The 12,021-nt window shown below is 50.6% G+C and overlaps 3 protein-coding genes across 21 annotated transcripts in view; 2 read left to right on the top strand and 1 right to left on the bottom strand.

The window, feature by feature from the left end:
- The first annotated feature begins 2,831 nt into the window (after positions 1-2,831).
- Positions 2,832-5,612, top strand: CAPS (calcyphosine). Its single transcript, XM_053585989.1, is given in 5 exon segments — positions 2,832-2,865; positions 2,868-2,922; positions 2,995-3,172; positions 3,345-3,548; positions 3,632-5,612. Coding segments are annotated over 5 exon segments (558 nt in total). The 5' UTR covers positions 2,832-2,840; the 3' UTR covers positions 3,728-5,612.
- RANBP3 (RAN binding protein 3) overlaps positions 5,522-12,021 on the bottom strand; it is a 64,195-nt gene continuing 57,695 nt past the window's right edge. For all 19 annotated transcript variants that reach the window (XM_053585979.1, XM_053585980.1, XM_053585981.1 and 16 more), the window contains 4 exons: positions 9,192-9,312; positions 6,987-7,129; positions 5,992-6,178; positions 5,522-5,840 (listed from right to left, as the gene is read on the bottom strand). In XM_053585979.1, the coding sequence (XP_053441954.1) occupies positions 5,797-5,840; positions 5,992-6,178; positions 6,987-7,129; positions 9,192-9,312 (495 nt within the window). In that variant the 3' untranslated portion in view covers positions 5,522-5,796. The remainder of the gene's footprint in view (positions 5,841-5,991; positions 6,179-6,986; positions 7,130-9,191; positions 9,313-12,021) is intronic.
- LOC128582256 (proline-rich nuclear receptor coactivator 2) lies at positions 10,666-11,909 on the top strand. The gene has a single exon (XM_053585988.1). It carries the CDS (start codon positions 11,069-11,071, stop codon positions 11,486-11,488), a length of 420 nt encoding a protein of 139 aa, XP_053441963.1. The 5' UTR covers positions 10,666-11,068; the 3' UTR covers positions 11,489-11,909.

Raw genomic sequence — 12,021 nt, 5'->3', positions numbered from 1 at the left:
CCCTCACTTCTCTTAGGTTATCTGTCTTGAAGCAACTGAGTTTGAGACCTTTCCCTCTGGTGGAGGCAGATGGCAGCAAGTTTCACATTACTTGAGTTGTTCTGTCCCTTTTTATTATTTCTCCTGAGGCAGCCCCCATCTCAGGTCTGAAGTTTTTTCTTTACGCCAGATCAGAACTGAGAACCTCTAAACCTCATGCCATTTTACATTGGGTAGATTTTTTGTTTTCCACATTTTGTTTTCTTACCATCAGAATGTAAGCTCCATGAAGCCAGGGATTTCTCCGTCTGATTCCCTGTTTGTCTTCAGGGCTTAACACATTCCAGGAGCCCCAGCAAGGTCTGTTGGTCCTGAACGGAGCCAGTCCCTGTTCAGGCCAGTCTAACTTTTTTAACAAGTAGCTATCTCAGCCCAGAGAATCTATTTTCTTAACTCCTGTTTCTACATTGTCCTTGGCCCAGGGCATCATGGTACCTTGCTTTTAAACCAGGTAAAGAAGCCTTGTGCCTTCCATGCCTGGCCTGGACAGCAATAGTTCTCCAGCCTCCTCACTCAGGAAATGGTTATACCAGGAACAGGAACTGCTGGGGTGGGTGGGTGCAGAGTCTTTTTCAGCCCAGGTCAGTGGCCACCCCAGCCCTCAGGAAGGCACTGCATGCACACCTGGAATCAAATGGTGATTTCCCCTTTGTGCAATAACAATGGCCCCATTTTCTCTTCAGGATGAATAAAGCCGGGGGGTGGGGGGTGGGGGACTGTTTGTACAAAGGGGGAGGCAGGCTGGGGCCTGTCTTTGCCTAGGAATAAACAAGATGATTTCTTGGCCTTCTTCATCCTTTCTTCCTGGCAGGGGTCTGGAGAGGTGGCCCTCTGTGTTTGTGGTTCAGGCTGGAGCTCCCCTGGGTCTTGACATGAGATACAGTCTAGGGAGCTTGTGTCAGGCACTCTAAACACGTGATCGTGTCTGATCTTTGCAGCCACCTGTAGACACAGGCATTGTCCTATTTTACAGTTGTGCAAAATGAGGCTCAGAAAAGTGAAGAGAAACGGCCTCCAGTTCTGAAGGGCCACGGCACTTCCAACATTGGTGGAGGTTCTTTTGAAATTTTTAACTCTTTTTAAAATGAGATGCCAGGCCAGGCGCAGTGGTTCACACCTGTAATCCTAGCACTCTGTGAGGCCAAGGCAGGAAAATCGCTTGGGCTCAGGAATTCAAGACCAGCCTAAGCAAGACCCAGACCTGGTCTGTATTAAAAATGGAAAAAGTAGCCAGGCATTGTGGTGAGTAGCTGTAGTCCCAGCTACTTAGGAGGCTGAGGCAGGAGAACCACCTGAGCCCAGAAGTAGTTTGAGGTTGCTGTGAGCTAAGCTATGGCCTTATCTTAGCTCACAGCAACAGAGTAAGACTCTGTCTCAAAAAAAAAAAAAAAGCCAAAACAAAATTATAATATTGTGATTATATTTTACAATTTTTTTATAGGTAAAAAAATGCATGTTTGTAATATAAAAAAACACAATGAAGTTTTTCTCTGCCTACTCAATCGTTTTGGATTCCAGCAAGCCATCAGAATTTCAGTACTGGCTCGGCACCTGTAGCTCAGTGGCTAGGTTGCCAGCCACATACACCGGAGCTGATGGGTTCGAACCCAACCGGGGCCTGCCAAACAACTACAACCAAAAAAGAAAATAGCTGGGTGTTGTAGCCTGTAGTTCCAACTACTTGGAAGACTAAGACAAGAGAATCACAATTGCCCAAGAGTTAGAGGTTGCTGTGTGCTGTGACGCCACAGCCCTCTACTAAGGGCAACATAGTGAGACTGTCAAAAAAAAAAAAAAATTAACAGTAAAATGTCACTGTGACACCTCATAAAACTGACAAGTGTTATACCACCCATGATCTGAACCACAGCACTGGGTAGCTTGTAGATTAACTGCAAAGGCAACTTCCAACAACACAATTGCACTGTTAGGCCAAGCTTTGAAAAGCCTCTGATAATCCCTGGGGGTTCCTACTATAGGCTGCAGGCTCCTAACAGAGCCTACATTGTTAAATCCTGGGACACGTGACCAGCCTGGCCTGAAATTCATGTCTGAAGCCTCTATCAAAGGCCTTCTGTGAGGTGGCCTTTGTCCCTTGTCGTTTACATCAGGGCTCAGAGGGCCACTTCTTCACTTGGTGCCAGTCTCTGGCTCACCCATCTTGTAATGCAAGAACACGCCAAGTAATGCCACAACAAAAATACTGTGACTGGCTCCAAAACTACCAGCTTTGCCATGGTTAATGCTGAGAGGACCTCTTACTGGATGTAGGCCTGAGTGGGAGACCTTGGGACCCCCAGGATCAGGGTTACCTGGAGTCCTTTTGATTTTTGATTGCTTGGCAATTCTGTGGGCCCTGGCTTTGGCCAAGCTGCCCATGAAGCCCAAAGAGGGGAAGCGACTCACCCTAGGCCACACAGGAAATCAGGGTGCAAGCATCTCCCACCACAGCTTTGTTTCCACCCAGGACACTTCCATCCCTTCAGGGCTGTAGCCTGTCCCTCCTCCCTGCCCACCTGGGCATGGCTCTGTCACAGGCCTCCACCCTATCCCTCCCAGCCCTGCCACATGCCCCAGCACAGTGAGGGTTACAGCTGGGGCCCTCCCAGTTTCCAGAGCCACTGTCCCCTAGCAACAAACTGGGCAGGACGCACAGCGAACACTGGGCTCAGCCATCAGTGGGGCAGACACAGGCCAGCGAAGCAAGTGAGGGACAAGTGCCCAGGGTGGGGCTGGCTGGCAGGGAATAAGTTTCCCCTTGCCCTCTCCCCCAGCAGCTACACACGGAACCCCAATCCAGCATGGACAGTGTGGATGCCACTGTGGAGAACTCTGGGAATAGTGCCTGTCCCAAGGGGCCTCAGGCATCCAGAGCCTAGCCAGGTGAGCTGACCATTTGCACCCCCCCTACCCCAGCCACCAAGACCTTCATCCAACCATGTCCCTGTCCCCCAGGCTCTTCCGCCACCAGAACGAGGACAGGAGCAGATGCTTGGACGCGGGGGAGCTCCAGAAGGGCCTGGCCCAGTTGGGACTGGTGCTGGTAGAGGCAGAGGTGGAGGCCCTGTGCAGGCACTGGGACCGGGATGGCAGTGGAAGGCTGGACCTGGAGGAATTCCTGTGGGCTCTGCGGGTGAGGCCCCACCCACCTGGCGCATCTTCTGGGTGTGAGGCATCCAAGCATGAGACCCAGAGGTGGCGCCCACTCAGGGGTAGCAGGCCCCTCTCTGCATGTGCTCTGGGAGGTGGAAGGGAGGGCTGGGGAGACCTGCCGAGCTCTGCTCCCAGTGACTGCCTCCCCACAGCCTCCTATGTCCCCGGCCTGGAAGGCAGTTATTGCAGCCGCATTTGCTAAGCTGGATGGCAGGGGGGACGGTGTGGTGACAGTGGATGACCTCCATGGGGTCTACAGTGGCTGCTCCCACCCCAAGGTACACAGTGGGGAGTGGACTGAGGAGGAGGTGCTCGGCCACTTCCTGGACAACTTCGACTCCTCTGAGGATGGGCAGGTGGGTGGCCCGGCGGGTCCCACCTCCACCTGAGGCAGCCCATCGGGGCCTCTAGTTCCCCCTAAAACACATTGTATCCCCAGGTCACGCTGGCAGAATTCCAGGACTACAGTGGTGTGAATGTCTCCATGGACACAGATGAAGAGTTTGTGGCCATGATCAGTGCTTGGCAGCTGTGAGCAGTGCCCTAGCTCAGCACCCCTCTCCCATCCCCAGCCAGGACCCTTCTCACTTTGAGTTGAGCTGAGCAGGGCCCTGGTGAGGAAAGGGTGGGCAGGGGAATTGAGGCTGCAGAACCAGCTGAACTAGGTTCCTGCCCTGCTACCAGACAGAGGTGGAATAAAGGACACTGACACTGTACTGACCTGAGGCCTCAGGTGTCCCTGTTGATGTGCCTGCCCTCCTGTGGGCCCCTAGGTGACCCCTGGGTGGGGAGGCAGAGTGAGGACACCTGCCTAGATATGGAGTACAAGGCAAGGGCCAGGTCCTCTGGCTTCCTGAGGCCCCTGGGGCATGTGGAAGGCCAGGGTTTTAGTTAAAAGTTTAATGTAGTTCCCAAATACATTTCATATGACAATCTTTTTTTTTTTTTTTTTTTTTTGTAGAGACAGAGTCTCACCTGATCGCCCTCGGTAGAGTGCCGTGACCTCACACAGCTCACAGCAACCTCTAACTCCTGGGCTTAAGCGATTCTCTTGCCTCAGCCTCCCGAGTAGCTGGGACTACAGGCGCCAGCCACAACGCCTGGCTATTTTTTTGTTGCAGTTTGGCCGGGGCTGGGTTTGAACCCGCCACCCTCGGCATATGGGGCCGGCGCCCTACCCGCTGAGCCACAGGCGCCACCCTCATATGACAATCTTACATAAATGTTCCAAAACACACGGGCATTATCTGGTTTTACTTTCACTAGTTGGCTAAGGCTTAAAGCACGGAAGTGTGACTGATCTCTCGGGAGGTCTCTTCTATACTCCCAGATGCAGGTTTGCTGGGCAGTGCCAGCCAACGGAGCTGCCCAGGCTGAGGGCTCCAGCTAACCCAGAGTGTGAGCAGCACAGCCTTCTCTTCACCCTCCAGTGTGGGGTGGGGTGATGTCCCCTGAAGTTCTGAGGATGCCCTGGCATGGGGGACCTCCTCTGCAGCCTCCCCAGGCAGAAGATGCCTGGCTGACTCTTGGCTACACGATAGAGTGGGGTGGGCACAGGTGCCTGTTTCTATGTGCTACATGCATGGGACAGCCTGTTGTCAGAGGCCAGCCCCTGGCCTGGTTAGGGTCCTCCTCAGATATGCCCATGGTCACAGTGTTGGGGACAGTGATGTCTGAGGCTGGGGAGGGAATAGCCAACAGCAGGAAGCAGGTCTGTGCCTGGGGGCATGATGATGGGTGAACCACATGATGTGGACAGGGATGAGGGTGGGAAACCCTCCCCATTCAGGGACCTTTTTCCAGATAGGCACTCTCCAGACCAGGCCAAAGGCCCAACCCTCAGTACTCCATGACTCAGCCTGGAGGAACCTGGGGCGAGAAACAAGTGGGGGTCCAAACCCCCAGAGCAGCTTGACCCCTCACTTCAGAGGCCAGGACCTTAGAAGGAAAAGGGGATGGGCTGTGCCATCTCAATGCTTCAGGGCACATTAATTGAAGAAACTAAAAACAGAGCCTTTGAAAATAAAAAGAAACAAAAAAGATCTGTAAAATATAAACCCCAAATCAGAATATGAAAAGTGGGAAATAGAGAGTAGTTAAACTGTCCACAAGGCCCAGTGTATACACTTCCATGAGTTCCCAAGGCCAGGCTGCTGGGAGGAGGGAGCTCAGCAGGTGGGTGGGGGTGGGGAGGGAGCCCTAGGCACAGTAGAGGGCCAGCTCCTCCCCATAGGGCAGGTGGTGTGGGTAGTGGAGAGGCCAGAGGCTCTGGCTGGACACAAAAGGTAGAAACACAAGGGGTGAAGTAAGGAGGTCTCCAGTCCCAGTAAGAAGCCGTGACAAGCCTTAATGTGCCATTTCAATTCAAAGGAGGGGAGGGAAGAAATGTTCTTTTTTGTTTTGCTCATCAATATGATGAGTTCTCATGTCCCAAACCACATTCAGGCAGTTTCCAAGTCTGCTTTGAACAGGATGTGCAGCTCCAGACTGTGGCCCACCCAGCAGGGTTTGGCACCCAGCACCCCTCCATGCTGCCTGTGGGGAGGAGGTGGATGGGCAGACAGACGGACAAAGCAGCAGCCTGGTGTGCAGCTAGCCCAGCCGCTATGTGCTCCCAGCCGTCTGCCCGTCTCCTTCGTCGCCAGCACCTGCAGGGAAGCAGTAGCCCCTTATATTTGGGCCTGGTCCACCCTGGAAAAAACCTGGACTTCTCCCGTCAGGACAACCCTGCCCAGAGGTCACTGGGGACCTGCATACCAGCCCTCTTGGGTTCCCCAAAGTGGGGACTGCCTGGCTCACCAGCTCCATTAGCCCCTGAGGGAGCCAGGACATCGTCATCATCGCTGTCATCCTCTTCATTGGATGGGGCTGCCCCAGGCTCAGGGGCAGGCATCTTGGCTTCCTGTTCCTGCTCTGCACGGCTGCGCAGGGCCAGGATGCGGTGATGCAGGGCTGCATACAGCTGACCTGTGTCCTTGGAGCTGGCCTGGGGGATACAGGGGCTGTAAGGCCCTCGGGACTCTAGTACTCTACCCGCTTGCCGGGGACAGTAACAGAAATGCCAGGTCCTGAGGGGCTGAGAGGGTCAGGCAGGTCAGTGCTGGTCTGGGGCCCAGAGGTCACGGCTGGTGGATATGCTATCATCTGTCCATCTGTCCCATGGGGGTGTTCACCCTGAACACCTGACCCCATCTCAGCCAAGTCCCAACAGTTCCTCTGGGCTAGGAAAAGGAAGATGACTACCATGGATAAGTGCTTCCAGAGGCTGTCCCACAGAGGGTCCACAGCAACTGGGAAGAACCCAACCCTGTGTCCTAGGCAGTGACTATAGCTTAATCCCCTCATCCCTGCCCTGCCCAACAGTGGACTGAAGCACCCCAGCCCCAAAGCTGGTATTGGGCCTGGGCTCTGAGCCTTCCCCAGCACTGCCCTCCCCCGCCAGCTTCCCCCAGGGGCTCAGAGTCTGCACCTGTGTTGCTGTCACCACCACGTGGCCCTGGGGGGCTTATTAGGAGATGCCACTACTGCTTCTTGCTGTGAGGAAAGGGCCTCCCTGCTCACTCACTCACCTCCCAGGGGGCCCACCTTCCATGTCTACACCCAGACTAGCACCCCTTAGCACCACCTATGGTGCCCGGTGTGCCGAGAAGCCTCAGTGTGGCTGGTGGGACAAGGTGTGTGGCCCCTCCCTTCCTGGGCACTTCAAAGGAGTGCTGCCATCCTCTGGGAGCTGTGCTGGTCACTCCTCTTTCCCAGAGGCTGGTGGCTGTGAGGGGCATCCTGGGGCAACTCACCGAGATGAGGAAGACCTTCACACCCTGGTCCTCGGTGTCCATGGCTGTAATGCGGATGCCCTTCTCGCTGGCCTTGTCGATCTGCATCTGAGCCCATAGCTTGGTGTTGAGGATGAGCCGCAGGCTCCCCTGGGTCCGCATCACTGCAACCAACAAGGCACTGAGCTCCAGCCTGTCCCTCCCACCCCGCAAATGGCAGCTCCCAGAATAGACACCTAGAGGGAAATTCAGTATCCCAGGGCAAAAGCCCATGACTCTGAAGACTCCCAGCCCCAGCACCATCCTGCTCCCCCAGCATGAAGGTTATGGTAGGGCAGCGGCCTCACAGGCTGGCACTGCAGACCAGAGGCCACATACAGGTTGTAGAGGGTTTTATTTGGTCCACACAGGCAGGCACCAGAATAGGAGTACCCTTGTGGAAGGGGTTAGACAGGAGCAAGAGGAGGGTCACTAGATGGGGGGGATGCACACTTCTGATGTGTGTGTTCTGCATGTGACAGGGAGTGATGCCCTTCTGATTGTCTCCACATCTGCTGGGTCAAGCCGCGCCCCGTGTTCTTTCATTAGAAGGTGGACTAAGGCTACAACTCAGACCTCCTACTGAGAGGGACCTAGAAAGACCAAGGGCAGTAGATGGTGAAGGGAAACAGGACAGCCTTATTTCTCTGCCTACTCTCCTGTTGGGGACCTCTGCCCACTGGAACAGGCCTGGAGAAGATTAGAAGCTCCTCACGCTGCTGGGGTCCAGTAACCGGATCTCCCCAGAGATCACTTCAGAAGCAGAAAGACAGGGGGCCTGGGACTGCTCTGAGGGTGAGGAGGCCACCGCCTGACGACCCAGGCAGAGGGGATGACCTATGCACTCAGGCACTACACACTTTTTATTCACACATATTTGAATGTTTCCACAAGAAAAAGCAAAGTCAGAGGATGTCCCCGGGGGAGACGAGAGCAGTCCTGGCCTAGAGGGACTCTCCTTATCTCTGTTCCAATTTGGGGAGTGTCTCTGAGTCAAGGTGTGTGAAAACTTTGTTTCAAAGGGGCTACTTGAGCTACTGCTGGGCTCGAAATCCACATTCTGCAAAGACCAAAAGACACTTTGAAAATAAAAGAAAAAGATGGACGTGCATATCATTCAAATGTACACGCATATGTGCTGTGTGTGTGCACACATGCACACACTCGTTTCTGGGAATGGACAGCCCCAGTAGCATTATCTATGACAGTAAAAACATCAGAACAGGTTAAGTGTCCATCAATAGGGAAAAGTCCATTAACTGTCAACAGAACATTCATGTAAGTTTTTCAAAAACAATCATTATTTTAAAGGGAAAATAGTGATCTGGGAAGATGCTCATAAAACAGCAAATGAAAAGAACAGGATAAAAAACTGCCGTTTTGGACAGGCATGGTGGCTCACACTTATAATCCTAACACTCTGGGAGGCTGAGGCAGGAGGATCCCTTCAGCTCAGGAATTTTGAGACCAGCCTGAGCAAGAGCAAGACCCCGTCTCTACTAAAAATAGAAAGACTAGCCAGCCATTGTAGTGGGTGTCTGTAGTCCCAGCTACTGGGGAGGCTGAGGCAGGAAGATCACTTGAGCCCAGAAGTTTAAGGTTGCTGTGGGATAGGCTGACACCAGGGCTCTATATCTGGGTGACAGAGTAAGACCCTGTCACAAAAGAAAACAAACAAAAGAAAAACAAAAAAAACTCAACAACAAAAAACAAAACCACCACAACCAAAAAACCAAAATCAAACAAAGAAAAAAACCCCTCTGCCTTATTTCCTTAAAAAGGACCCAAAACAGGAGGAATGGACCACTAAAACATAATCAGCTGGCATTTCTCTTTATAAAGAAATCATAGTTGATCTTTGACTTTTTCTTTTTTCCTTTTTGCCATAAAACTCCCATTTTATTGTCAGAAAATCAGTTTAAAAATTGCCATAGACTTTTATGTACTTTGACACTGAGTCAGGAGGGGCAATAGCCCCTCAGACCCTTTTCAGACCAGGTGCTGAAAGCTGAACGATGTGTGTGTGGCTTTCCTGTGGGGATGGCTTCCCTGCTCCTCTACTCTGACAAGCACCAGGTCGCAATAACTCCCTTCACCCCTTTGGCATTTGCAGTTCTGACCGCACTGTCTCCAGCCCTCTCCACGGAGCCCCACCACAGACCCTTTCAGTAGCCCTCAGCAGCTCACCCAGTCGGGACTGTAATGTCCCGTCGTCGGTTGACGCCATGTCGTTGAGCCTGAGCAGCCCCCGTCCTCTCTCCACCCATGACTGTGAGGTCTTGTCAAAGACAAACAGCTTACACTGGATCTGGAACACACACGGTGGCCCTTAGTGAGCAGGGAGCCTGGCTGGATGTTCTGCTGAGGATGGACCCTGAGAGTAGTGACATTTAACCTGCATGGACTTCCAGGGTCAGCAGACTCTGGCTTGCGGGACACACCTAGCCCTTGGGCAGTTTCCTATTCTGCCATTAAGCTTGAAAGGTTTTATATTTTAAAAGGGATATTAAAAAAAAAAAAAAAAAAGAACCCAATCATTAAGGAAACACACATCAGAACCACAGTGAGATGTCACTTCACATCTGCTATGTGTGGCTATAACCACGTGGAGAAACAGAGACCTTATTCACTGCTGGTAGGGAAAGAAAATGGTACAGCTGCTGTGGAAAACAGTCTGGCAGTGCCTCAAAGAGTTAAACATGGAGCTACCACATGGCCCAGCAATTGCACTCTGAAGGATCTACCCAAGAGAAAGGGAACATGAAGGGAACATGTGTTCACACAAAAACCTGTACGCAAATGTTGATAGCCGTATGATTCACAACAGCCAAAACATAAAAATAAGCCAAGTATCAACTGATGAATGGGTAAACAAATGTGGTCCATCCTTATAATGAAACATGTTCAGTCATAAGAATGAGGGAGGCTCTGACAGAAACTACAAAATGTAGCCTTGAGAACATTATGCTGAGTGAGAGAAGCCAGACACAGAAGGACACACAGTGCCATTCATACGAAATGTCCTGAACAGGCAAATCCACAGAGACAGGAAGTCAGTAAGTGGTTGTCAGGGGCTGGGGGAGTGAGTGGGGAGAGACGGCTGACAGGAATGGGGTTTCTTTGTGGGGAACAAAGATGTTTTACACTAGATTGTAGTAATAGCTGTACAATTCTATGAATATACTTAAAATCCACTGAACTGCATGATTTAAATTATATAGTAGGTGTAGTATATCTCAATAAGGCTGTTTTGTTTATTTATTTATTTTGAGATAGAGTCTCACTCTGTCACCCTGGGTAGAGTGCCATGGTGTCATAGCTCACAGCAACCTCAAACTTTCTGGGGTTGAGCAATCCTCCTGCTTCAGCTTCCCAAGTAGCATATATCACTGAGCCCAGCTAGTTTTTCTATTTTCAGTACAGACAAGGTCTTGCTCTTGCTCAGGCTGGTCTTGAATTCCTGAGCTCCGGCTATCCAATGCCTTAGCTTCCTGGAGTGCTAGGATTACAGGCGTGAGCCACCGTGCCTGGCCAATAAAGCTATTGTATATATGTTAAGAAAATAACAATATGTGACAAAGACCATATGTAGTCCTTCACAGAGAAGTACAGTTCCCTCTAAGCCAATCTCTCTCAACATGACTACATTAAAAAATAAATGGGGCATTTTGTCGGTAGAGGCTGGAGGAGGAGGTCGGGGAGGAGGTATCGGGTGGTCAGCAGCCAGCTCGTCGCTACTTGTGGGCCTCGTTCGATCCGTGCCTCGTTTCTCCCTGGAAAGGGAGGGAGGCTTCGACATTGAGAGGAAGCCGCCGCCTCCGTAGTCCGAGCCTGGAGTTGCTAGGGCTTCTCTCAAACTTGTGTGCTGAGGAGACTCAGATGTTGGCCTCAGCTCCTAGGCTGAACTCAGCAGATCAGCCCATGAAAACTTCTGTATTGAGACAAAGGAAAGGATCCTTCAGAAAGCAACACCTATTATCCTGGGCTTGGCAGCAAGGAAGAGGACAGGTAGTGGAAATCCTACAATCGGGAAAGCAGACTGAAAGGTGACAAAGAAGCTGAAGATGGGTGGTGGAGAAAGGTATAACATTCCAGCCCCTCAATCTAGAAATGTTAGTAAGAACCAACAACAGATTAATAGACAGAAGACCAAGGATCAGAATTCTCAGATGAAGATTGTTCATAAGAAAAAAGAAAGAGGACATGGTTATAACTCATCAGCAGCTGCATGGCAAGCCATGCAAAATGGGGGGAAGAACAAAAATTTTCCAAATAATCAAAATTGGAACTCAAGCTTATCAAGTCCCAGCTTACTTTTTAAATCTCAAGCTAATCAAAACTATGCTGGAGCCAAATTTAGTGAGCCACCATCACCAAGTGTTCTTCCCAAACCTCCAAGCCACTGGGTTCCTGTTTCCTTCAATCCTTCAGATAAGGAAATAATGACATTTCAACTTAAAACCTTACTTAAAGTACAAGTATAAAATAAGATAAAGTATACTGTTGCTTATGGATATAGTCAACTGGTCTGAAACAGATTGACTAGGGAATCCTTTTGTGTAGAACTAATTATAAGTGAAAAGTATATTTAGACTTCATCTCATTTGCTCTACGTGTTGTGTGCACTGTGATGTAATAGTATCAGTGCAGCTTAAAGAAATTAATGATTTGTATTTGGTAATATTCTCAACTGAGTATCTTATAAGTGAAACTATTCAAGTTTAGATTTGGGGAATGGTAAAGGAATCAGCTTTTTCTATTGTTGGGGGAAAAACAGTAATTTAAGATTATCATTCATGGGTCTTAGTAGATTTATGTGTTGAGTTAGCGACTAAGATGATAAGCATCTAGCTAAGACAGAGATTGAAAACTAGTTGAACATTTCAAAGTTAAATATACTAGAAACAGCCACACCAGTAATAAAATCTGATGCACTGCCAAAAAAAAAAAAAAAATAAATGGGGAGGGTGGCACCTGTGGCTCAGCGAGTAGGGTGCCGGCCCCATATACCGAGGGT

Source organism: Nycticebus coucang, chromosome 3, assembly GCF_027406575.1.
Source record: "Nycticebus coucang isolate mNycCou1 chromosome 3, mNycCou1.pri, whole genome shotgun sequence".
NCBI lineage: Eukaryota > Metazoa > Chordata > Mammalia > Primates > Lorisidae > Nycticebus > Nycticebus coucang.
Note: the sequence above shows the minus strand (reverse complement) of the source record. Positions and strands in the feature narration are given on the sequence as shown.